The sequence below is a fragment of the Odontesthes bonariensis genome, chromosome 2 (genome assembly GCF_027942865.1).
Source record: "Odontesthes bonariensis isolate fOdoBon6 chromosome 2, fOdoBon6.hap1, whole genome shotgun sequence".
Classification (NCBI taxonomy): Eukaryota; Metazoa; Chordata; class Actinopteri; order Atheriniformes; family Atherinopsidae; genus Odontesthes; species Odontesthes bonariensis.
The window spans coordinates 27,193,156-27,220,807 of record NC_134507.1 but is presented as its reverse complement, the minus strand read 5'-3'; the positions used below and the strand labels follow the sequence as shown (position 1 = coordinate 27,220,807).

At 41.4% G+C, this 27,652-nt stretch overlaps 1 protein-coding gene across 1 annotated transcript; it reads left to right on the top strand.

Annotated features, from left to right (window-relative positions):
* Window positions 1-789: 789 nt before the first annotated feature.
* LOC142400453 (dual specificity protein phosphatase 19-like) lies at window positions 790-27,652 on the top strand. The gene is made up of 5 exons (XM_075485344.1): window positions 790-923; window positions 1,194-1,451; window positions 13,967-14,013; window positions 17,678-17,830; window positions 26,898-27,652. Exons 2-5 carry the CDS (start codon window positions 1,223-1,225, stop codon window positions 27,078-27,080), a joined length of 612 nt encoding a protein of 203 aa, XP_075341459.1. The 5' UTR covers window positions 790-923; window positions 1,194-1,222; the 3' UTR covers window positions 27,081-27,652.

Genomic DNA, 27,652 nt, shown 5'->3' with positions numbered 1-27,652 from the left:
GCAATACGAGAAATTCCAAAAGTAACTCCGAAGGGAAAACAACCAAAAGTGGGCCTCAAAAACCAATTTAAACAGATAGAATGACTAACATGATCAATATAGAACAAAGCACAACCACAAAGAGATGCAAAACTACCACAAAAGAGAAGGAAAAAAAGGTGTAAAATAACCCAAAACAGCTTAAAATAGGTGCAAAATTGACTAAGCAATTTGAAAAAGATTGTCAAATCGCCACAATAAGACAAACAGATCAAAATGAGACAACAAATCGATGAAAAATTCTGCAATTATACACAGTTGGAAATGCAAGTGCTACATAAATCCTTTGTGGCTGTTTTGACTCTGTTTTAGTCTAAGCGTGTTTTATTAAGGGGCATAATAATCCATCTATGATGCAAACTAATACTAATAAAAACTGATAAAATGAAGATGAAAATGGTCCTGTAAATCTAACTGTTGGATACTAAATACAAATATGTCAATTTACCAGAATTAACAAGTATAAGTAACTAAAGTAAGATTATTGTGACTCCAGCATGATATCACATAGCTTTATTTCTCTTAAGATGAAATGTTTATTGCATATTAATCTTTAAAGTGTATTTTCAATTAACTTGAGAAATAATTTTTTTGCATAAATTATTTAAATAATAGCATCAAAGTAAAAATATTCTCTTTTAAAAGGATTGAATTTACAAGTATCTTTGAGCAAAGAATTTTCGCATTTGAACGAGTATAATTTACTATTTTACTTTGTGTCCGCGAACGCATCACATTGTTGACGCAGCTTCCGACTCAGCTGTCAGTAAAACCACCAGCTGCCCTTCACTGTCTTTTCTCTCGCATCTAGTTTTGCATTTTAAAAACAATGATGATCTGATTCTTCACAGGATCTTTGCATTAAATCCACACTTTTAGATCAGGTGAGTAGCAAACCAATCAGTGGTATGTTCAGAATCAGATGTTATACACAGCTGAATGGACAGTTTACAACCCAATAGTTCACATTCTGTGTGTACTGCACTAAAGCGATAAAGCACATCGAGTTATAAAAACCTCGGGATTGCTGATCCATAGAAAGACAATGGATTTGATCTGTTTTGTGATTGATTGAATAAGCCTCCAACCACTTTATGTAGGTCTCATTTACTCCACCTCAAACCAATAATCTGTTCATTTGATGCCTCCTCCAGTTTCAGCTGAGTCCCTGAACCCTGCCGTGATGCATTCGCTGGGTCAGGAGATCCAAGGCTTCTCCAAAAACCGCCTGAAGAAGCAGTGCACACGTGTCACCACTGTGACGGGCAAAAGGCTGCTGGAGAGGAGGCTTGATGGAGGAGAAGGAGAGGTGGAGCAGGTTGAAGAGTTGGAGGAGGGGAGTGGATGTGGATTTGTAGAAGATAACAGTCTGGACCTTCAAGTTGGAGTCGTCAGACCCTTCCTACTGCTGGGTAACGTGTTCCATTCAACAACCACACAATACGTTTCATTTATACTTTAGCTGTAACATTCTGTCCATGAATATTTGTGTAAACTGTAAACAAAAACAGACTAAATTGAATTTATTCTATTGGAAATATCCCCGAAAAACAGTACATGACATTTTGAACTTGAATATTTAATTGTTTATTGTAAAAATCTAGTGATTGTCAGGTCATTTTTGGTTTAAGAAGCAGCATGCATGACAGCAGGATTTAACCCCAAGTGCAATCACATGTGGCAAAGGTCGGTTTGGAAATAGTTTTTTTTAGAAGAACCAACAGCACACGGATCAGGAGTGAGTCCATAATGATTGGTGGGATTAAACTGTAGATTTTAACGTGAGAAGTTGATGCATTTTGGATGGAAGTCTGTAGCAGCCAGCGCTCGGGAACCTTCTGTAGTTTAAACTTTAAAGTTCTTCCTTCAGTGGCCTTTCAGATCTGGTTGCAAGGCTGTAACCCTTCTCACATTTCCCATTCAGGGTGGAGCTGATGTGCCTTTGTTGTGCATTGAGTTCCTGTTTGTTGGATACAGAGAGAAACGGGGGTTAAAGTTGACCTCTGAGCCGGCATCTGGGGTGGCTGCAGAGATGAACTGTAGCACAGTGCTCTAATGATGCAGTGATAAGGCACTGATCCACCTCGGTCTGCATGAACAACAAAACAGGAATGGAAGTATGCAGGAACTTGAGGCTTTTTGGGGTCCTGGTCCAGTTGCCCATTTCCCCCAGTTTTAAAAATCCAGCTGTGACTATTCCTACTGCTGTTAGAACATTATAGTAATTCAAGTGACCCAAAACACTATTTTTTCTTCCACTCTAAGCACTGTTTACAACTTTATAACCACAATTGATATTTTATAAGGACAGAAAGGCTCTCTTGTTTTAATGGTAACATAAATACTCAAATTTAGTAACTATAAAATGGCCTTTTAATATATTGTCTGTAGCACACATCTGCAAAAAAAAGCCAGAAATGTCTCCAAAAAGCTGGGACGGGTCCATGTTTCCCACAGTGTAGCATCCCCTCTTCTTTTCACATTAGTCTATAAACATCTGGGCCAGCTGCTGGACCTTTGGGAGAGGAATGGTGTCCTGTTTTTGTCCGATAGAGGACTCTAGTGACTACTCCAACAGCATAGTGACATCTATGCTGTAGGAATAGATGCAGGATGTGGTTTAACTTTGTCTTGCTGAAATATGTAAAGCCTTCCTTGAAGAACACTTCACCTGGATGGGAGCAGATGTTGCTCTAAAACCTGTTTATACCTTTCAGCAATGATGGAGCCTTTCCAGATGTGCACCCCCCCCAATCAGAGATGCAGTATTTTAAACTGAGCTTTGATAACAAGCGTCCATGATTTCCAAAAAGAATTTTGAATTTAGATCCATTTGATCACAAAGCAGTTTCCCTTTATGCCTCAGTCCATTTTAAATGAGCTTTGGTCCAGAGGAGACGGCACTCAGTGGGGTCACATGGCACTGAAAGGATCATATAATTGGCTAAATTACAATAAGAATGAGTTGAGCAAGGCAGGGTTCCCGCGGGGTCTTAAAAAGTCTTAAAAGCATTGAATTTATGAATTTGGAAATAATACCTTAAAAAGACTTGAAAAAGTCTTGAATTTTGATATCTGGGTATTAAAATTTGTGCAGTAACTTCTCCGTATCGCATTCTCCTCGAACGTTTCATTTGTCAACTAGGCTACTATTATTTTGAAAAGCCTAACTAACGTAGCCTAAATGAAGAGTGGCGGAACCAATCATTGAGAACGCAACGCTGCCGCTACCGCACCGCCCCGGGTCCGATCACATTGCTACAGCACTGACACAGACCACAGCAACAAGCCAAGCAGAAGCGTGAAAAATCAAGGCAAATCTCAGCAGAAAACAAGAAAGTTTAACTTACACCGTTATGTTGTTTTTCAACATTTGTTTGCGTTTCCTTGCTTCCCATTTCTTGCTGGGATTATGGGGAAATGTCGTAGAGTCTCACGCCAAGTCCTTCAAGCACATGAAAAATATCAAAGCGAAGGATCAAACTCCTTCCATCGCCGGGGTGTTTCAACCGGTCAACGCTAGCCAGTTAGCTATTAATGTATCTGAGCTAGCAGACACGTTAACTGTGAGTAGATCTGCAAACAGCTTTTGGGTCCACACCAACCATGAAAGCAGAGGTGTTGTGGACTCCTAACACAATCGCCAAACACCATTCATATAATGGAAACAAAGGTATTTCAGAGTTGTTTAAATGCATGTTCCCCGATTCCGACATCGCTGCCACAATTACTTGTGGTCCCGACAAAACGGCGTACATAGCCAAGTTTGGTTTAGCTGTGTATATTAAAGAGGAACTGGTGTCCATGGTAAACAAATCACCATTCGTTCTTATGTTCGATGAGAGCCTCAACGAAACGACACATTTTTTAGTTGATTTTCATTATTTATAGTTCTCTCTACTCCCCATATTCCCAGCATGGAATAAGTAGCTAGCTAACATAACCAATGTTAAAAAACAACTTAACTGTGTCAGTTAAACTTTTTTGTGGTCTGCCGAAATTTTCTTTGATTTTTCACACCTCTGTTTGGCTTGTTGTCTGTGTCTGTGCTGTGGTGTTGTAGCGTTTACTACTACTATGCTGCAATGTTTCATCAATGCTTTACACAGTCCACACTTTCATTTGTTTGAAAAATAAATGAACAAATTTAAAAATAAAAAAAAAAAGTTTTTCTTTGCCGGTAGGTCTGTGAAATAGGTATTATTTTTTTATAAATGGTCTTAAAAAGGTCTTAAAAAGACTTAAATTTGACTTGAAGAAACCTGTAGGAACCCTGGCAAGGGTAATTATCTTTGGATGTATGGTGGTGAATGAATTAAATCAAACTCAGGTATTCGAGAAAGATGGCGAACGTAGAGCAAGATGAAGCTACGTCCCTCTACATTTGGTCTGTGATGAGCTGCTTGTTGCACAAACGCGATGCCCAACGGAGTATTCTCCATCGCGTTGTTTGTTTGTTTCTGACGGCGACAACAACAGTAATATCGTCTCCTTTGACTTCCGGGTCACGACCCCGGGAAAAAATCTGGAGCATGCGCAGAACTCAAAGTCCAATTCCCCACATGCTTCAGCTTCTACAAGCAGGTTTAAAGTGACTTTCAACCGAGTTATCTCGGGGTGTCTACCTCACTTTAACCATTCTGCGTGAAGTTGAACCAGATGAGAGCTCGTTACCAGCTAGATACGAGCCAAAAAAAATGATAAACTGTTGATACATACTCTCCATACTGCAGTTAGGAGGCAAAAAGTCTTAAAAGGTAACACCGCATACTACATACTTGCAAACTGCATACTTCCATTCTGCATACTCATCGATCAGACAGTATGCAGAGTGTTTACCCACAATGCATTTTGCTCCTGCCCGAGCCAAAATCAGCCGGCCTGAAGCGGATTTCGCTTAAGCTCTAAACTCTGTAAACTTCAGCAACATTTGAAACATTTTCAGGTGAGAAAGTAATCGTTTAGATCCCCAACGTGTTGAAAATCTGACAAAATACCGGCTATTTTCAATTCGGAGCTACTAAAGCTAGCCGTAGTGAGCAACGCACTTCCGGTTATTTTCACAAAATAAAATACCCGTTGCCTTTTATCATAGGGAAAGCCATTACGATACAATTGGTGCTTTTGTTTTGAAAACAGGAAGTGAACCTACCCTCGTTGTAGCTAGCTTGAAACTGCCGTTTTGACAGGAAATGACGATCGGCGACGTCACGTTACTTTGCATCTTGGGTAGTTTGAGTATGAGTAGTAACCTCATGATGCATACCCAACATTTCGGAGAATCTAGTATACATCCGGGAACTTCTCGATTACTCAAACTTGCATACTAACTCAAAAAGTTAGTAAGAGTAGTGGGAGAAGTATGCGGTTTCGAACACAGCCTATGACTGCAAGAGCTGTCACGACTCTTAAAGGGATAGTTCGCCTCTTTTGACATGAAGCTGTATGACATCCCATATTAGCAATATCATTGCTATAAATGTAATTTATTAGTTGCTTGGCGCTATTTTCTCTCCCTTCGTATCACTGCGTGCTGTGTAGACCGTGCAGACCGAGCAGTCTGGCGATTGTGAGGTCTGACTTTTTCCTGGAGAACAATTTTGTGATGCAAATGTATTACTCTTTTGAACGCATATTGTTTTGAGAAGCAAAACGCTTTATTTTTTAAATCCCAACCAACTACCTTTGTCAACGCCAGGCTGGAACTCGGCTCACAGGACGCAGCAGGGGGTAAGAAAATGTTCATAAATGATATTGCTAGTATGGGATGTCAAACAGCTTCATGTCAAAAGAGGCAAACTATCCCTTTAGCGTAACTCTTTTGTCACCAATAATGGATCAGTGTAAAACACTTTGCATGCTGGGAATGCCTCATCGCTGCATGTGAGGTTTAATGACACAGTATTCCAGTCCACAAAAGGACGAGGTCATTGTTTCCTATATTAAATGAATAACTTCCTAATCATGAATAAAACAATGTGGCTAATTTGGAATTCATCTCAGGGTGAGCGGTGACCTGCCCTCCAGCAGCAGGTTGACGTCCCCACATGTCAGCATGCACCCGACCCCCTGAAGTGTCCCTGGGTTTGACATTGAACCCCTGCGCTGCTCTCAGGTGCTGTGTGTTTCCGTCTCAAACGCTGCGCCTCGACCTCAAAGCAGGAAGGAAAATCAGAGAGAATTTCTCAGCGGGGATCGATAAAAAAACTACATCTGTTACGCTCAACAGAGGTGACCCTTTTCCAAACAGTGATTCACAGATAATAGCATGAAACTGATGTTCATTTCCCAAAATGAGTTGATATTAAGTATCGAACTGTTACGACACCTCACAGTCAGGGTTGTGGTTAAATCTTTGACTTTTTCCAATATTTTGATTAACTCATGCAGCCTTTTCACAACTGAGACACTCTTTTAATTCAATCTGTCTGAGCCCCTTCCAGGCTACCATTCACCTCAATAAGATGTCTGGCATGCTCTTGTCACCATTGTCATATAATAAAAACAGTACAGTCGAGAAGCCCTGCAAGACTGGAGGTGATTACATTTTTTTCCTGCAAACCCTCAGGTCTCTTTATGGCTTTCCTTCAACTTGAGTATCACATATATTATGAATAAAACATGCAGAATATACGTTTTTTTTCCTTTTTTCTTGCTCAGACTGCGATCCTGCATGAGTCACAAGTAGATTAAAGGAGGCTGCATCTTCAGTTTCCTCTGGTTTAAAATCGTCAAAGCACAGTTACAGGTATGGTTGAGTTGAGCTACAGTTACAAATGAACTGTTTTTACTAGCTTTTTATTTGGACAATTGGTCCAAGTAAATGTATACTGGTCCTTATACGGGTGCGGAATCAATTTTTAGATTGATTATCAATTTATAGACAATATCTGACACTGTGGACTGTGAGTAAATGTTCATGTGTGAGTTCATCGGACATGTACACATAGCCAAATTCACTCCGCAAATGTTGTTTTTAAGTTACTTTACAGGGATTGTTAGTATTTTTTTTTTAAGTGGCTTTATGTGAATTACTTTGTCTTGTTGTTGGGAATTCGCTTTATCGTTCTAATAAAAGATGCACCCTACGATTATTCTTTCTTGCTACCAGCTCCGTCTTTTTCTGCTGTTTTCTGAGCGGGAACTGTGAAGCTGTCAGGTTAGGGGTTGGCAGGACACGGACTTCCGAGGTGTAAAAGCAAACTTGGTTTATTTATCAAAAACAACAAGAGTCAAAACAAGGCGTGGCTGAGCCGGATGATGAAACTAGACTGTGGGAATATAACATGAATAAGACTGTGACAAAAAACAACAACAAATGACTAGACATGACATGAAAAACACTTAGCTTTAGGCGTGGCGTGGCGTGGCGGGGCGGGGCGGGGCGTGAAAGGGGAATGGTGAAATCAGGGTTTCACAAACTGAATGGGGAAAACTGGAAACTAAATACTGAACAGGGTGATTGGTAAATGAGTGCAGCTGAGAAACGATGGACAGGTGAAGTGAATGAAACTAATGACCAGAACATGGGGGCTGAGGGAAAAACAATGGCAAAACTAAAACATGGCAAGACTAAACATGAACTTAAAAACTAAAATGTGACATAAACTAACACATGATAAAACACAAAAACAAGGGGAAACCCCTATGGACGTGACAGAAGCTTGTGGATGTGTTAGTCTGAGTTTGAGAAGCTGGACCAAGATATTTAGATGTGTTTTAAAAGTTCAAAACTAACACAATGGCCCTCATTTATCAAGCCGTCGTAGAAAGCATCGTAGATATGAGCGGAGAACTCGTCGTACGCAGAGGCTCAAGTGAGATTTACAGAACATGCTACCACACCAATCCCATTGTCCGATCCAGGTTTGGATTTGAGTGCCTTGGAGGAGAGGGTGGCTGGCCTGATCGGAGCTACGTCTTTTTTCCTTGAATAACAGAATGCTTACCAAAAGTCAGTATCGCTGAATAAGTTCCTCTCTCCTCCTGAGCGCTCTTGGCTGTGCAGGCTGGTGGTAGAGATCTCTGGGTACGGGGTCCTCTGGATGTACATCTGGAAATGGCACTCCATTTTTTTGGGCAATGTAATGGAGAACCCCGCATGCAATAATAATATTGCATACCTTTTTGGGCGTATATAGAAGGGTTCCCCCCGCAGCTGAGAGACAGACCCACCTGCCCTTTAGGAGCCCTAACCTCTTTGGTGTGAGGGTGCGCGGTTGAATAATGAGCCATCACTCTTCCAATTACGGAGTTGTACTTGTTTAATTTATTTAATTTGCGTTTATGTTTATATTTATGTTGAAGTCAAATAAAACATGGGCCTTCTTTGAAGTGATAAGTCTGTCATTTTAACCTAGAGATTTGTTGCGACTCATGAGGCACGCACTAGTGACGCTGCTGTTTATGTATGCTATTGCAGTCACCGCAAGTCAAAATGGAAAAGTGCGTACACGGCTTCAGACCTGTCGTGGAGATTTCATCTTTCCTGCGCTCACGATGGATTTGATCAATGCCAACCTTTGCGCAGAAAAGAACGTACACACGACCTACGCATGTTTTTCGTCTTACGCAAGTTTGATAAATGAGGGCCATTGTGTTTTGGTTTTTTTGTACCCGCTCACAGAGATGAAGGCGGGGCCAAATTAGCATATTCGTAGCGTCATGCTTCAAGCTATTTTAAAGCCATGGGAAGTGTTTTCATGGCAATAACTTTGAAAAGCACAATTTAAAGGAACTCAGATGAGTTGTTTGGACTTTTAAAGTGTGTAGTGTTAAAATTGGCTTTGTTCTTAGACATTATGAATGAAATAGTCTCTGTACTTTTCCATGATGACCTAAAGTGATTCAGGCATAGTGAGACAAAACAATTAGCCTGGGAAACCAGATGCAAGATTCACACACACACACACACACACACACACACACTGTTTGGCTGATCCAGAGAATATGACGAAACATGTTGAACCTACTCATGTCCAATCATACTCGGTCGAGTATTTGTAACTGTAGCGATATTGGGCATTTATATATGTATTAAATATAAGGATTTATAAGATGTTCTCACTGTCTCAATAAACCTTAAACCTCGAATGTAGGGCACCACCTTCGAATGAAGGAACACATAAAATCTTACGATCCTGTATGTTAAATTAATAATCAATCATATCTCGCTACTTTCGTGAAAGTTCTTGTTTGGTTGGACAGACATTACGTAAAGAAAGCATACGACACAATCTGTGATTATAACATATATTTAGATATATGAACTATTTATTAAAATGATATGACCAAAGACATGAACCTTAAACAAACAGGAGATGCATTGAATATGGGTGATTATATAGCCTAAACACTTAGTGAATGGAAAATAAAAATTATGGGAATGGAGGGATACTGGATTTATTCAAATAGTTTAGGTTGGCTTACTATTTGAGGCTAAAGACTGACATCTTTGGATTAATTTATCATTCTAATAGTGAAAGTCTCGAGACATCCATCAAAACACTTTAAGGTGAAAACCGGGTCGGCCTTACTTTACTAAAGTTCTGTTTAGTCGGTTCGGAACACGGCAGGTAGTGGCCACGCAGTCCGAGGGGTTTTCTCTGCGTTCTGCTCTCAGGGGCCTTTCCTGGTCGTGGATTACTTCAGCGGGCTTTGCAGCGGCCTGGACGGTTGCTTCTCTTCACCGGGAAACGGGAACGCTGGTGCCAAAGACTTCACTGTGCAAGAATGAGTAAACTCGTCCGAGTGTCAGAGTTGGTTGCTGGCTTCTCTGATGAAGTGAACTTAAGTTCACAGAAGATTAATAACAGGTTGCTTGGAGTTGGCTTTCTTGGTAGGAAAAACTGTGATGGCGTGCAACAGCGGAGGTTAGAACGTGCGACGTAAAAGGACATGGATGACGATGGACGAACAAAACACAGGAAGCGTGTATTTCATTCTGTTTCTTTGTTCGGGTCTTTCTTTCTCGTCTTTCCTTGGGTCCTTCTGCCATCTTCTTCCTACCTCCTGTCGTCTTCTGCAACGCTCATCCTCTCATCTTTCCGCTCTCTTCAAATCTCTCCAAATCTGAAAAACTGAACAACTGAAGAACAAATCAACTCTCCGATCTCTCTGAGCAACTATGAACTTCTGAAACTGAGTTCGGATTCGCGGGGTCCGTGGTTTGACTCTCGGAGGCGGGGCATGACGTAGGCTAAAGGGCAGATTATAGTTCTGCGTCTATCGTCTTGACGTGTTGCTTTGCTCTGGTCGCGAACCACTTTTCATGTTATGGTTCTGCAACCTCGGTCTGGAATTTCTAGGGACGCACAGCAGTGCAACTCGTGAGAATTTCGGTGGGCGGTGACGAGAACTTCGGCGGCGCCGGCGGAAGTGTTTATTTTTCAAAAAAAAAAAAAAGTGTATGCAAGATATGGATCTGGAGTTGCTCGACATCGAAGAAGAACAGCTTCTTTTATTGGAGTTGGCGAAAATGCAAAGGAGGAAGCCACACAGACAACCGGAAAGGCACACCGAGGACCAATCACAGCCGCTTTTGTCTGCGCACTTCCGTTGGTGGTCTGCGTGCGTCTGTCGCGTAGTCAGGATTTTTTTGAGGTGCACGACAACGCGCGCAGAGCCTCTGCGTGGGGGAGTGGTCAAGATTTTGACACTCGCAGATGCTCTGCATCCGAGCGTCAGAGGCTTTGCGTCTGAAGCATAAATCAGCCTTTACACTACTCTTTCAGCCAGTGATATGCCTGAACTGTGGTGACGTCTGCCTGGGGTCTCTGTGTGAGGGGATTTGTTCAGCGTCTTTCAAGAGACTTCTAAATATAACAAAGAAACTCTTATTTCTCCATTAATTCCGTCTCATAGAACATTTGTCTCGGTGATTCTGAAAACACCACAACTTGTTAAGATATGCAGATTAAAGATATAACATAGACTTGTGATATAAAGACATCAAATAACACAACATGACACAGGTGATTATGAGTCTCAAAATTCTGATGAATATCTGTAAAGTCGTGACATATGAATAGCGAACCACACAATGTTAATTTTCTGTGTTAACAATGGAGATACCAAACAATAACAAATAGATACCGAAGGGACATTGTTAGAAGTTGTATTGTTGCATATATCTTGTCCATTTTACTGAGCCCATGTGTTCAACTATTCAACACTACAGAGCACTAGGGGGCAATGTGGTTCCATTGGCGGTTGGTCATTTTCCAACAAGTTTATTTCTTCGTCAATATTTAAGCCAGAATCGTACAAATTGTCTCTATATGCGTCTTGTGATCAAGCTGGAAACCTGAAAAACTTGAATAAGGTTTATCAAACACATTCAATACTAGCCTGATTAACATAGACTTTCAAATCTCTTCGAGATTCTGGTCTGACCAAGACCATAACGAATACGATTCGAAATGGCCTGGTCAACCCGCCTCCCTCGGGTTGCTACTGGTTATGGCCAGAAAAGGCTGTGCCTAAGCTTAAGCCAATCACACCACTCTTTCCTCTGACGTATGATTTAGCTACCAGCGGGGCTAACTGGTAGATTAAACTCTTACCAAAGCCAGTAGGGAGCAAGCCAGGCGAAAACGTCTTTCCTGTCAAGAAACGATTCAAGGGCTGTTCTTTGCTCGATTTTTAACGAGAATCTCCCGTCGAACACTTTCTTTACAGCATCTACAGCAGTGTCAAAAGCTTGATGCTGCTCCATGTTGATATTGAATGAAGCGCTTCCGTGTACAATCCATGGGTTGAGTGGCAGTTCAACCACGTCACTACCTTGAACCCGCCTTGGTTGGCGCTGCTCAAAGTTGATTGCTTCCCGACAAAGTGGGTGGAGTTCCCATTTTTTCGGGAACTCGAATCCACCTGAATGAGCAGTTGGCCTGAGTAAGTGTAGCAGAGCCGAAGGTGTTGCGTCACTGCGAGGGCGGAGCCTGGGTAATTCAATACAGTTTTATGATTCGACTAATAGTGGGTATTATTACAGTCTTTTCAGCCATCTGGTCCCTTCTCTGGTGGAAAGGGGGTTAAAGTGTCAACTTCGATTTATGGTCCAGATAAGATAGGCAGGTCTCCCACTTTTCCAAAAGAAAGATTCTTTGTTCATTTGAGCTTATTCCTATTTATGGCAAGTGTCTGTTGCTAGTTCCACTCCCCAAAAGCTTTCAAAGGGCCGAAGGTCGTTGTAACTTAGGCAGTTTTCTGTCTCTCTTTCCTTTGTGGAAAATAATTGAAGATCTGGTTCTTATCCAGATACATAAACATCCCCCGATAGGAATGTCGGTATCGTCAGAGGTTGAAGAACTCTTAATCCACACGGCACTGTGACTGCTACATAACCTATGAGGCTATAAATACAAAAGAGACCCGGAAATCGAGGCTCGGTCTGACGGATTTCCTGCGGGAGCTCTGTTCCACTGAGCCCAGCGTAGATATGCTTGACGTGTGACTACCAATAAACACTTCATTTAAGTTGAGATTCCTCCGGCTTGTTCTTGAGCTTCCAATTAAAGAATTGAGCTAACAGTAAGATGAAGTGTCCGAATAAAAATTTGAAAACCCCCGCTCTGGATCCAGTGTTTGGTTTGTCCTTTATGGGATAATGAAGTAACACACAGTATATGTTGGATTCCTGCCAATAGATCACTCTAAATGTTATGTGCTGGAACTGTGTGCAGGTTTTGAGGGCAGAAGCTGCCCTCTTAAAGAAATTAAAAAGAGCAGCATGAGTCAGAGAGTTTTTTTTAATTTCATCTACTGCTCAACAGGAAACCAGATGATGACTGATGCTGAATGGCAACCCTGCATCTTTTCACAAATGTATCGCTTTAAATCTTCTCCTTCTTCGCTGATGAGACATGTGGGCTGGAGTTGGCTTAGTTCCGAACTCGCACTCTTTCTTTTGGATTTAGATTTGCTTCTCAGCACCATGAATTTGGCATTATGTCAAAGTGGCTTGGCTTATGCAAAGAGTGCAAATATCGCTGCTTTGAAGACGTAAGCTGCTGCGGAGAATCCTCCCTGGAAACCTGGAGGAAGTCCTGCCACCAATCCCTTTTTCTGCCGTATGCGTCTCCTTCCAGCTTCTGCTATTCAAGACCACTTATGTCACCATGACAAGATTTCTGACAAATGAAGAGGCTTTTCCTTCTACATAACTGTCACCATCATTATGCTTTTCTCAGCTGAAACTCTTTTCTTTTTCACCTTTTTTTCCCTCCATTAGTCTTTGACCTTCTTCCTCTGCTGCATTAGTCATTCAAACTTAAGCAAAGAAAATGCCCTTGCTCCCTCTTTTCAGTAGAAATCATAAACTCCTTTCTCTGCAGCTGTAGATATTATTGAATGATTATCTCAGCAGTTTCTTAAGCCACATCTCGTGCTACTATAGAAATAATTTGATGCCCTAACCTGTTTTTCTGTAGCTTTGAGCCCTTTTACTGTTGGTTTCTGCTGACTGATAGCTTCTCTGCTTGTGGTTGCAGCTGTACAGAAAAGGTTTTGTCTCTGAATGTTTCCCACTTAGGGATCCTTCAGGTTCTGTTTTCTAAGACTAAACCTTCAATTATTATACGTTTTTTTTAAACATGTGTAGGGTCATATGTTTTTTTTTTTTAAACACAGGATGCTTGTTCGATCTGAAATAAGGCTGCAGATGTTTATATATATTTACTTTTCATCATTTTTAAGTCAGAGTACTTGTGTCTGTATCTGTTGTACCTATAAGATATCAGAAAACAGCTGTTTTCACACAGTTTTTTCCATCCAGCTGTCTGAACCCGAAGATGTTAAATGTAAAATGGATGCTAATGAAGACTCGAAAGCAGGCTTTGATCATGTAATAGTTGTACATAAGCATCTTTTAAGGGACATGCCCTCCTGAAATGTCTTTTGATCAAGTTTTTTTCTGCCGTTTCAGCCTCTCAGGATGCAGCCCAAGACATGGACACCCTGCAGAGATATAAGGTCAGTACCAGGGGATCGATATCGCGGGCGTGACCTTGCCTTGTTGTGATAGCATGTGTAGTGACATAAGATTAGAGGCGGCCACGCAAGCGAGCGTTCCCGCAGGTCTTGCAACACACTAGCTGGTCGCCCGAGGAGCCTCATGACTCATGCAGTGACAGTTTAGCTCAGCAGAGGGAGTAAGTGATTACAGTAAGGCTCAGCGCTGCTCCTCTCTGCAGTGGCTGCTCCCAGGCACCAGCTTATTGCTGCCTGTGCAGTCTCAGGATGATGAATTAGAGAGATTATGAATACCTTCACTTCCTGTTTCTTGGATGAAACCTTGACTGCCTAAAAAGGTTTCTCCGGTCGCCGCTCAGGCTCAGGGGATTTAACAGCCGGCCTGCAGGCGCTTTATCGAAACGTATTTGAACACTTTGTGTCTGTGGAAGGTGTCTTTTTTACATTCAAAGGCAGAACCAAGAAGAGACGTTTATGGTGAAAGCTTCATTTTCTAATGTTTGTCTGAATGGCTGCAGGCACGTGTTCTGCTCCCCAGCATCCAGTAGATCTGTAACTTTTGTAGGGACCTCAAGAGCTGACGAAGAACTCAGTTTGGTTTCTACTTCCTCACAAATAGGGCCCAACATTTCATTTAACTTTAATTCCCATCTGGTTTCTCAGTTTAATTTCTAATATTTGCATCATTTGATCTGAGAGCGCCTCTGGAAAAATGCTATAAGTTAAACGTGCAATGCGTAAAAATTAGGGCTGGGCAAAGATTAAAATTTTTAATCTAATTAATCACATGATTTCGCAAAATCCAAAAATGAATTCAAAAGTAGTGTATAGCTTTTAGCATTTAGTTTTATTTTAAATGTGCTGCCATATGAATGAAAGTGCCATAACATTTGTTGTGCAAACACACTTTTAACATCAGCATCTTTCTGTAGTTTTTATGTAGAAGCCTCGCTCCACTGTCTGTTTTCTTGAATGACTTGCTGCTATCAGTTGTGTGTTTTGCCTTTAAGTGATATTTTAGACTGGAACTACTACGGTGAGAAGACAATTCAACTTGGCAGTGTTTACAGATGACTTTGGTTCTGTCGACTACGCCGTCTGGAAGAACTTTCAAATGAAAATGGCCGAGTAAAAGTTCCGTACCCTTCTCCATGTTTGGTGGATCCGCCAATTACTTTCTTTTCCGGTTCCGCAGCAGACAGCAACAGACTTTTACATAATAAAAGCCTGTGAGCAACAGACTTTTACAATAATAAAATAAATAATAAAACCTGCGTTAATGCGCAATAAAATATTTATCGGCGTTAAATAATTAATGAGTTAACTCGCCCAGCCCTAATAAAAATACAGTTAAAAGATTGTCTCACATTTGATTTGATTGAACAACATTCAGCGAAAGTATCGTGTTAACCTGTTAACGTTGAACTGTGAGTCACTTTGGTGTCCCGTCCATCTTCTGTCCAACATATGAGGAAGAATTGTTGAAAGAATCGCTGCCTAAAGAGTTAACTTGACCGATCCTGCTGTTAATCAGTGAGTGGGACTTTAAATCCAGTGATGGCTGAAGCTTCTGGCAAGCATCCACCGGAGAACAGAATGGACCAACGCACTGGTTCTTGTTGAGAACCAGTTCCCAGTGTTTCAATTCCGTGGAATCGTTTGGCGATTTTGCAAACGATTCCCTTATCGATTTCAGTGGGCGCGAATGACGTCACCACGCAACGTTGCGTGGCGAGTCCAGTGCAGCCAGCAGTCAACATTAAACATGGCGCCCAAGCGGTACAAACGCTCGAAAGTTTGATTACACATCCCTAAAAAAGACGACAACAGGGCAACTTGCAAAGGGAGGAAATACTACCAACATGCAATAACTATGAATGAAAGTCGCGTTTTCGATCTGCTCCGGACTAACGTTGGTGAATCTGAACCCAGCAGCAGCAACTTTAGCAACGTTAGCATGTCCTCGGCTAGCACTGCAGGTAACTAACTAACTAACAAACACTGCCTATCATGTTAGCGCCATTTGCCTCATTGTAAAACCTGCTATTAGTAACGGTTAAGGTTAAATGAATGCCTTCTCAGGCATTACATTTAGATGAAATCATGAGAGACAGAGTCTGAGTGGCTCAGAGCCAGAGGCTGGTGGTACTACCCCCAGTTCACGTCTACCTCCAGCTTCTCCTTTCACCAGAGCAGGGAAGAGTTAAATTACCCAGGCCATGATAGACAAATGTGGACCTCACCGTTGTTGGGTTTGTAAGGTCATGACTCGTGTTACTTCTAAACTAAACAAAGTTGATGCTAATCGACCGGTTTGTTGTCCTTTTTCTCCAAATGAGAATCGATAAGGGAACCGACAAAGAACCGAATCGTTAAGCAGAATCGAAAATGGAATTGGAATTGTAAAAATCTTATCAATTCCCATCCCTACTAATCGTGCTAAATGGTGCAGACCTACACATGAAAGCCTGTGAATGGATGAAAATACATTTGGATGCGTGTTGTATGGCTTTATCAGTAAAGATAAGCGGGCTGATAAGCGAATATTTGAATTTCCATTCATCTGAGTTATATGTTTACGCTGAGAAACCGAGTTTATTTTCTCCTGACTCCCTGAGTGGGCAGCGTCGCTTCTGAACAGACCCAGTGCAGAGCTGGATGAGACATCAGCCATTTTTATTGGTTTTCAAGGAAATTAACGACTCTAAAGAACCACGACAAAAAACTTTTTTTGCTGCTTTTTTTTTTGGACCTGATACTGGCATATTGATGTAGGCTCATGAAACATCATAACGGGATAACAGGAGCAGGAGCGTTATCAGTGCTCCTTTCTCCCCGGCGGCTCTCGGTCTTTACAACCTGCACTGCTCCCAGCAGACCCCATAAACATCAGAAAAGATTTTCAACCACTTACCAACGGTTCTGCAATATCTCTGTATAAATTACCTCTCACTGCAATAACTGTCTGGTTGTACGGCCACTGTATCTCTCACTCACAGAGCAAAACCTCCTTTCATGTGGTTCCAGTTCTCATTTTGTAGATTTCTTTCACATATTCTCCATTGTTACTTTTTCATTCTTGTTTTGTTACAGATTTTTCTTTGTTTGACGTGTTTTTGAAAAAATACTTTTTAGACATACTACTTGCCGGCAGGAAGTTTTTGGTTGGTTTCGGCCTTTAATGGGATATGTTGTCAATAATACAAATATAGTGCAGCACCTAACATATCCCTTAACATGTGGGAAAGGATGTTAGCTGATACAGACAGTCTAAAAGCACATTAGTACGATGCTAAGATGTAACACAGGAGAGAATTTAGCCCTCTGAGGTAAGCTAAATTTAAGTGAGAGTAGACAGATTCTGCAAAATGAATTGGAGCCATCTGTCTTCTTTCCTGCCCACCCCCTCTCTTTCCTCTTCATCTTTCTCCCCCCTTCTCCATCAACCCTCCACTCTATCTCTCTGCCCTCTCTGTCACGTTCAGCTTGTGTCATGTCATCAATATGGCTGACAGAATATCTCTCTTTGTCTCTTGCCAAAGCAAAAAAGAGCCTTTAAAGCGAGTAAGTGCTCAGAGGTTATTTGTTCAAGGAGTTTTCATGCCTCTATACCCCCTTCTCTTCCCTTCTCTTCCCTTCCCTTCCCCCCTTCTCCTCCTGTCAGGTATCTCATGTGCTAAATGTGGCTTACGGAGTCACTAACCTGTTCCCAGATCAGATGGTCTATAAGACGCTCCAGATCCTGGACCTCCCAGACACAGAGATCACTTCATATCTGGAGGAATGCAGCTCCTTCATCGATCAGGCCCGAGAACAGGTATACACACACACACTTGCCACATCCATCCATTTGCTACACCTGCCTGATTAAATTCAGGGTCGCGGGGAAGGCTGGAGGCAACCCAGCTGGACAGGTCGCCACTCTAATGCAGGGTCAGCACAGAGACAAAGGAGAACCAACCGTGCACCATCATACGCGCTCCTCGGCTCAATTTAGAATCACCAGTTAACCTTAGATGCATGTTTTTGGAGAGTGGGAGGAACTGGAGTACCTGGAGATACCAGCCAGGTACTCCACAGCACTGTACAGCCCACAGATGACAGATGTGGAGGATTTAAACTTCCATATCGTAATTTCAAACAAGTTCTTGCGCATCATAAATAGGGCTGGGCGAGTTAACTCGTTATTATCGCTTTAACTCGCCAATTATTTAACGCCGATAAATATTTTATCGCGCATTAACGCAGTTCTTTATTTTATTATTTTAAAAATAAAATGGATAGGAAAGTTCAGAGAGACAGGAAGCAGGGGGCAGAGAGAGGGGGTACGACACGCAGGCGAGTCCGATGCGGGACTCGCCAGCTGCAGTGAGGACTATAGCCTCTTGTACATGGGGCGCCTGCTCAACCCACTACGCCACTGACCACCCTTGTTGCTCACAGGCTTTTATTATGTAAAAGTCTGTTGCTGTCTGCTGTGGAACCGGAAAAGAAAGTAATCGGCGGATCCACCAAACCTGGAGAAGGGTACGGAACTTTTACTCTGCCATTTTCATTTGAAAGTTCTTCCAGACGGCGGAGTCGACAGAACCAAAGTCATCTGTAAACACTGCCAAGTTGAATTGTCTTCTCAGCGTAGTAGTTCCAGTCTAAAATATCACTTAAAGGCAAAACACACAACTGATAGCAGCAAGTCATTCAAGGAAACAGACAGTGGAGCGAGGCTTCTACATAAAAACTACAGAAAGATGCTGATGTTAAAAGTGTGTTTGCACAACAAATGTTATGGCACTTTCATTCATATGGCAGCACATTTAAAATAAAACTAAATGCTAAAAGCTATACACTACTTTTGAATTAATTTTTGGATTTTGCGTACAAATGCAATTAATCGTGATTAATCAGGGAAATCATGTGATTAATTAGATTAAAAATTTTAATCTTTGCCCAGCCCTAATTTTTACGTATTGCACGTTTAACTTATAGCATTTTTCCAGAGGCGCTCTCAGATCAAATGATGCAAATATTAGAAATTAAACTGAGAAACCAGATGGGAATTAAAGTTAAATGAAATGTTGGGCCCTATTTGTGAGGAAGTAGAAACCAAACTGAGTTCTTCGTCAGCTCTTGAGGTCCCTACAAAAGTTACAGATCTACTGGATGCTGGGGAGCAGAACACGTGCCTGCAGCCATTCAGACAAACATTAGAAAATGAAGCTTTCACCATAAACGTCTCTTCTTGGTTCTGCCTTTGAATGTAAAAAAGACACCTTCCACAGACACAAAATGTTCAAATACGTTTCGATAAAGCGCCTGCAGGCCGGCTGTTAAATCCCCTGCAAATATGCTGTGGATTCTGAGATGTGTTTATGATCATCATCCTGTTAATTTCACGTTCGGCTTCCTTTCAAATGGAGGGATGTTTGCATCCAGATTTTATTTATGCTACGGAATGATTCTTTCATGCTGCGTGTACACCAAGGGCGACCTACGCTGCCTGGTAGCGGAGGTAGCTGGAGAAGCTTAGCTTGAGAATTCTCTTTGGTAGCTTTGTTCGCTCGTGATGTCACATTTAGAATGTTCAATTTTTAAAGGCCCCGCTGCTGCGTTAAAGCAACCTGTGTGCTGCACAATTATCTGCGGCGCACCGCCCCTCACGACCTGGCACTGATGATGGCTTTACCCACGGATGCAGACAGCGATGCAGCTGGCCTCCAGCCCGTTTCCAGAGTAGGCAGCAACAACGCCACTGGTGAGGCCATTCGGGTGAGGGAGACGTTCATGGCCTGCTTCGCCAATGAGGGGGCGATCACCTGGCAGCCTTGACACCCGGCACCACAACGGCACTTTTAAGAGCCACACAACGGCTCTTTTCAGAGCCACCAAATGCATTGAAGGCATATTCCATACTTCCATGTCATTAGCCATAAAATAACCTTTCAGTTCTTCACAGGAGCGCAACCGATGCAATGCTTCACAAGCACAACTTTAGCAGGTGCGGGTTTGCGTGTGGGTTTGCTGTATATAATTTGTCATAATGCATAATTCGTACAGATAGTACTAATGATAAGACAACATAGTGATAAGATAATGATAAGATAACATAGTAGTGGTGGGCGGACACCGCAGCGATGCCATGTTTGAAGGACGTAGGAACTAGGAACCAAAGTTTACACGTCTGTTTCCGCGAACCCCGCGGATTGTCGGACCCCTACAATCTGTGGATTGTCATTGGTTTTCGCCGAACCGCGTCATAGCTCATTACCATAATATTAGCTTGAGTTTAATCGCTGGAATCCGCTCTGGTCGCCCAGGTAGCTCACCCTCCATAGAGAAATAATGATTTCCGGCGCTCAGGTAGCGTAGGTCGCTCTTGGTGTACACGCAGCATCATACGGCAGTGACATGTTCTGCCCACAGCATGATGGATCCACCTCCATGCTCAGAAACTGGAGATTATATTCTGCATAGAATTTCCCTCCAAACTTAACTTTTCGCTCAAAGTGGAAATTTAAAAAAAAAGAACTCATTAGGACTTATTTAAGGAAAATGGATCAGGTTTTTTTGTAAGACGTTCATTTCTCGACTTTTTTCGGTGAATCTTGCAGTGAGGATGCAGGAAATGTTTTCCTCTGATGAAGGTCGTATTTGTGTCGGTGTGGAACGGTGCACCCTCACTCTAGAATCTGCCAATTCCTCCTGAGGGTCTTTGTCAGCAATCCTGTGAGCAGGCTCTCAAAGTTTCCTTGGTTTTCCGGGCTTCAGCTTGAACTCTTCGTACAGCCTTCCCAAAGGGTGGAGACGGTGATGGAACTCGCTCTGTTCCCAAACATTTCATACACTCCTGAAATTTGAAAATAAACTGTCTTAACCCTCTGCACCTTAACCTTCTGAAGATCACTTAATTATTCATGACAGACATTTTTACCTGAGCTGTCACAACATTTACATGCAACTGTATATATAACAGTTAAAAGATTCATCTCAGCCCTGGGTCTTTTGCATTTCTACTGAGGTCTAATGTTCGGGGTTAACTGGGCAAATTAAGTCAGCTGAAGTGTGAAATATAATCTCTCATTGCTGCTGTGCTGTGAAAGGAGGAGGTGTGCCTTCACTCGTAATCTTTTCATGTTACATATTTCCACGGGGTTGTGGGTGTCTTCATTAGTGCCTCGAAATGTTACTTTTGTGAAAACATTCAAAATGAATATTTCATTGCTCTGATTTGCTGCTTTGTTATCACGGTCTCTCGCTCTGGCTGACACAGTTACCCATTAAAGGTGTATTTGTACAGACAGAGGTTTCTGGAAGTGTTCCCGAGCCCATGCAGGGATTTCCAGGACAGAATCGGGTCTTGTTTTTAATGCAGAGCTGCCTGAGGGCCTGGAGATAATGGAGATCCACTGATTTTCAGCCTTGTCCCCTGCACACAGAGATGTCTCCAGATTCTCTGAATTGCTGAAAATCTTCACAATTTTAGGTTTGAGGAACTTTACTCAACAATTATTCATCATTACTCACAATTTGTGGATCCGGTTCCATTTTGCAGATGAATCTCTGAACATCTTCACTTCTGAGAGATTATTAATTAATGTATTAATTAATCTTATTAATTAATTATTAATCTGAGAAATTATTAATATTATATATGTATATACATATATTTATATATATATACATCGTCTTACTTCAATGGTCACTTTATATTTTGAAACTGTTTTTTTAAATAGTTTTTTAAATTCTTAGATTGTTTTTAAAGTGTTTATAATTGTATAAACATTTGTAGTGCTTTGTTACGTCTTGCTACTGGATGCTTGAATTTCCTTCGGGATCAATAAAGTATCTATCTATCTATCTAGATATACTTCTCCCAAAATGAGAGAAGTATATCTATGAAAATTGATCAAAATCAAAATCACTCCACTATACGGAGGAACAAACAAAAGGACTATCAAAATTTAACTTCAACTAAATATCACTCCTGCCACAGAGGAAAAAACAAATAACCTCTCCTAAAAAAAATCGGAGGCGCTATACTATACTTCCCAGGCCGGATGGGATGTATAAATCCCTCCAGTGTGTTCTGGATCTGCCCAGGGGGCCTCCTCCCAGTTGGACACGCCTGGAAAAACCTCCAAAAAGAGCCGACTCCTTCCAATGTGCTGCTCCTCTGAGTTCTCCACCACATCTCTAAGGTGGAGCCCAGCCACCCTCTGATGTGTGACCTCATTCTTTCGGTCTTCTACCCAAATCTCATGACCGTGGGTTCAGGTCAGAAAGAAGATGAGCCAGTAAATCCAAAGCTTTGCCTTCCGGCTCGGCTCCCTCTTCACCACAACGGACCGGAGAAGCGCCCTCATTACTGCTGCTCTCACTCCAACTTACCATCACTTATAAACAAGATTTATAAGAAGATACATAAACTCCTCGGCTTGAGGCGGAGACTTATCCCTGACCCGGAGTAAGAACTCCACCTTTGGAGCTTGGACATGTTGCAACTATTTAGTTTAGTTGCAACATGTTTCTCGAACTATTTCTTTGTACCAGCACTTACTTTTCCAGCCTTTTGTTGCGCCTGTTCCAAGGTTTTTTGTGTGTCTTTGTGTTGCTGAATTCAATGAATTATTTTTCTCTCTCTTTTTTTTTTTTTAAACATATATTTATCGGTTTTTCATGTTAATATAACAACATCCAACAATTTAAACATCCAAAACATATGGCAGTAAAGAAAATAATAATTAAATGATTAAAAAAGATACATTAAACCGCTAGCCTGGCTGACGCGTCCACAATCTCGATGAGATGGTGGTCTGGGAACTAGGTGTGCATTTTCTCGTATTTGAGGCGTGGTGCCTAGAGCCGTTTATTGGGCGCTACGAATGTCTATCAAATGGCGTCTGGTTCTTCCCATGCTGCTTTGCGTGCGATTCATAGCCAATTGTATCACTTATACCAGATGACGTATGTAGAGCGACAGAAATTGGTTCCCTAACTCAGGCAAAAATAAGGGCGGTGGTTTCCAGGCTGCCTTTGCAGTGTGAATGAAATCGCGCGTAAAGCTGCATGGGAATTCCCAGGCTAATAAACCGCAGTAATTAGTCAGCAAATTACTGTGCAATAAATATGAAATAATGAAAATAATAAAAATAAATAAGTAAATAAACACATATAAATAAAATTGAAAAAAAATAATAATAATGATAAATAAAAAAAAGTATTCAAAATGTAGGTTACAGCTTGCACTCCCAACAACAAATTAAATAATTTTCATTATCTCATTCTCCCTCCCTCAACAGTTCCAGAAATATTCTCCAAATATCATAAAATTCCTCTTTCTAACAATATAGGTCAGTTTCTGAAGAGCCAAACTCGATGTTAAGTTATTTAACCAGTGGGTAAAAGAGGGGCAACCAACTTTCACATTTTTTTTTTTACATTTGATATGTTTGTTGTTTTTACTGTGAATAACGTGTCAGACATTCTAAATAGCTTTTTGATGCTTAAAGTGGTGACGGTTTTATCGAGGCTGCAGAATATTTCATTTTGTATGATGATTGTTGCGATTGTTTGTCAAACCAAACATCCTATAAGTTGAAACGTGCCACTACTGAACTGGGGTTGGGTTTCGTACGCAGGCAAAAAATAAGTCCAATGTCCAATACCTGAAGATTGCGTTTTGACGGTTTATTTTTCCAGCTGGCAAGTAAATAATACAGATCCAACTTTTCTTTGTCCTCTGCTGCTTCTCCTGCTCTGGTAAAAAAAAAACATAGACCCCACCCCAATCCATCCTGGTCCTATACCAGTCCCTATATTTATAGGGAATGGACCCACAGTTCTTCCTGTCTAACTTAAAACAAAGAAACAAAAAACAAACAACTATTAACCGACAAATAAACCCCCCAAAATATAAAATAACCCAAGAATAAATTTGAACAAAATTCAAAGTAATGAAGATAAGGAATAAATAGCTCCAACAATGATTATTTGTGCTTGTAAATGGAAACATGCTGCAGTTGATTTATCCGAGTGATTTCTACTTCAACTGACCAGTCGGACAAAGACACAAACAGGAACACACACACACACACACACACACACACACACTAGTGTTTCATGGTTTCCCCAAATGGAAAAATGTATGAAATCAATTAAAACACTCCCGCATCCACCCTCTCTCAGGAGGTTTACGCAGCCTGGAAACACCTTCCATCATATCTGTGGGCTAATGTAACATGTCATTTCGCACACGCAGCTGTTTTGCTCCCTCGCTGCGATGCGTTCACACACACACACACACACACACACACACACACACACACATCTGCAGCAGCAGCTTATCTGCAACTCAGCACAAAGGTGAGGCGGGTGGTCTGGTACCCCATTAAAAAGACCGGGATCATCTCTGCTCACGCTCATATTTTGAGAGGAACGTGTCATTCTTTTTAAGGTTTCATTTCTTGGCTCAGACTCGCAGCTCTCACTGTGGGTGTCAGGAGACTGACCGCGAGCAGAACTTAATGTGATGTGAGCGGCGATATGAAAAACGCTCAGCTGGAGCGCTGCAGAACAACAGCAAAACAAGAAACTCTGACAAAACCAAATTAAGTCTCTGTGTTTGCTGTGATGGATTAGCTAGCTGAGGCAATTTTCAGTCTGTACAAGTTTTATGTAGCTTGTTTTTTCCCCAGAGAAGGAAAAAGAGGATCTGATTTGTCACCGTGTTGACTGCAGACACCGGAACAGACATTATGAAAGAGCAGAGGAACCCTCTTGATGGATACAAACACTACAATCTGTATGCGCTCCATTAGATTATATTGTATTTTACCCAGAGGAACCGATTGACTGGTTTATACTTTAAAAGGAAAGCACAGACAGCAGCGGTAACATGTCAATTGCAGGGTATTGATTGACACAGAAAATCGGAAAATGTGCTTCCGGGTTTCAGTTCCGCTCCATTTCCGCCTGTAAAGGGGAGTTTATCCTGCGATGAGCGGCCACGTGTTAAACAAAAGAGACAAAAGTGTCGACGTTGTCACGCAGAACTGAGCCGTGGGCCCGCACGCATCGTCTAAAAGATGTGGCTGGAATTTAGAAAAGTGTATTTCCAAGCTAGGCACTCCAGGCAGTAAAATAATTACAGCAACATTAATATTAATCGTTTGGTAAAGTTTGACACTCTCACAGCAGATTTATTCCGTCTCGACTTGCTCCACGCGCTCTGTCTAATGACGCTTTCAGAGACGCTGGAAAGCCAGAAATAACAGGTTTCCAGAGGAACAAAATGCAGTGAAATGACACTTCAAGCTGTGATTTTTGCCAAACTTGTCACCGTGGGACCCATGAGAATCATTCATTAGAACGTGTTTATCATCATTTAATGATACAAAACAAATTTACTCACTTAACATTCATGGTTTCTAGTTTTCTGTCTGTCATAAAGGATGTTTCCTCTGCAAAGAGCAAGATCTGTTAAAATACCTTAAAGTCACTCTGACATTTTTTCCGGCACGCACTACCTGCTTGCCTCCATTTGGAGAGGCAGCAGAAATCTCAGATAAGGACATTTTAAACCCTCAGCAGATAAAACTTTACAGCTGGGAATAAGTGAGAGGAAAAATGCTTGGGAAGATGAAAAGATGATCAAAGGTGAAATCGCACCTGTTATCCAGGAGACTGAGTAAAAGACTCAACCTTGAGGTTGCTGTTAGCCTTGCAGTTGGATAAAGAGCTTTATCACTTGCTTACTGTGTTTTCATAATGTGCCACATGACTAAAAGACAGCACAGGGAGTAGGATTAGTTGTTGTGTGGGGGTAAAAACCAGAGGTTTGTAGCATCTAACACCTTGAATGTTCGCTTTTGTACTTGTCCTGGTCTTATATTTAAGGAATCCCTTCAAATGAATCAAGCTTTTGCACAAAAGACTGGAGGAGATTTAAAAAGAGACTCAAAGAACCTTTTGGTTATGTCCAAAGGTGATTATAAATTCGACTGTAATGACTTTTCCAGCAGTTTTCACTTTGATCTCTCTTCAGTCCACTTTGCAATTAATGGTTGTTCTGCAGTTTTAATGCAAAAAAGGTTATTGCAGGCTATTATTGGCGACTGATTTCATGTCCGTGAGTCAACGGTGAGCTGGGTCTTAACCGTGATAGAAATAGAATAGAATTAGAATAGAAAAATACTTTATTCATCCCCCAATGGGGGAAATTCAAATTAGTCAAGTAGCTCAAAAAAATTATTAATATTTACAATGATTGTATATTAACAACAACAATAATAATACCAATTCTAATAAAAATACTACTACTAACTAATAATTAATAAAAAAAAAAAATCAATCAATCAATTTGAGAAGAACTCAGCAGTTAAAGTTAAAGCCTTATGGCTTTTTAACAGTGTGATGTGATGAAGTGACCGTCTAAAAAAAAGACGAGGATGGAAAACCCAAATGTGTTCGGGGGGGGGGGATCGACAGCAAAAAGATTCAACCATTAACAGAACGCGTGTCCTGTTAGTCTGCAGTAAAACAACCCGACGGTCCGACAGCATCCATGAAACCAATCACTTTCTCTTGTTTTTTTTTAGTAGCCTATTCTTAAAGACGCATTGTGTTTTTGTCCTCTGACGTGTTGATGACATTCTTACGCAATCAGTGTGCTTGTTTAGGGAGATGACAGCGAGTCCAACAAACTATCTCCATGGAAACAGTAGAAACTTGATTGTAGTCAAATCTGTCAGAAAAAAGCTGTGACAATTTCCTTTGAGAGAAACTTTTATTCCTCTAAGAGGAAATCAAGCCTTAATTTATCCTCAGTGTTTGACTTATTACTCAAGTTTGTCCGTTTTCCCGTCTTTCTTGTGTTTTTCTGACTGCAGGACGGTGTGGTGCTGGTCCACTGCAATGCTGGTGTGTCACGCTCCTCCTCCGTTGTGATTGGCTACCTGATGTTGAGGGAGGGGCTTTTGTTTGACGACGCATACAGCCAGGTGAAGCTGAGGAGACCATCAATTCGCCCAAACCCCGGCTTCTATCAGCAGTTACAGAACTACAAGCCTTAAAAGACTACAAATTAAAAATAACTTTCTTATCTTCTTAACGAAAGCGTTTAATGTTCATGTTGTTGTGATGATGAAAATGTGGATAGAAAATCTCTTTGAATTATGTAAAGAAGCTGTAACATTTTTACTTTGTTGGAAACTTTGGACATTTTTACCAAGTTAAGCCAATAAACATATTTCTGCACAACTGTGCAATATATTTGTATATAAGTCACACGTGTGACATATCATTGGAAAGCTAAGATCCTTGTGATTCGATTGGTGGGATGTTACCACACAGTGAAGCGGCTCACCTATAAAGAGTATTTTTTTCATTGTAAAGGGTCCTGACAAACTAAAACCTTTAGCTTCTTCAGCTTATTCCCACAGATTGTTGTGGGCTGTATAACATCACATATTAGCATTATCATTTCTGAACATTTTCTTACTGTGCAGACCGAAGTGCAGACCGAGCAGTCCCCTGCTTCCGAGCAGTAAACACCGTAACAGGCGCGGCTGTCGGCAGGCGGCAGCAGGCAGTGATACGAAGGGAGAGAAAATAGCACCAAGCGATTGTGAGGTCTGACTTTTTC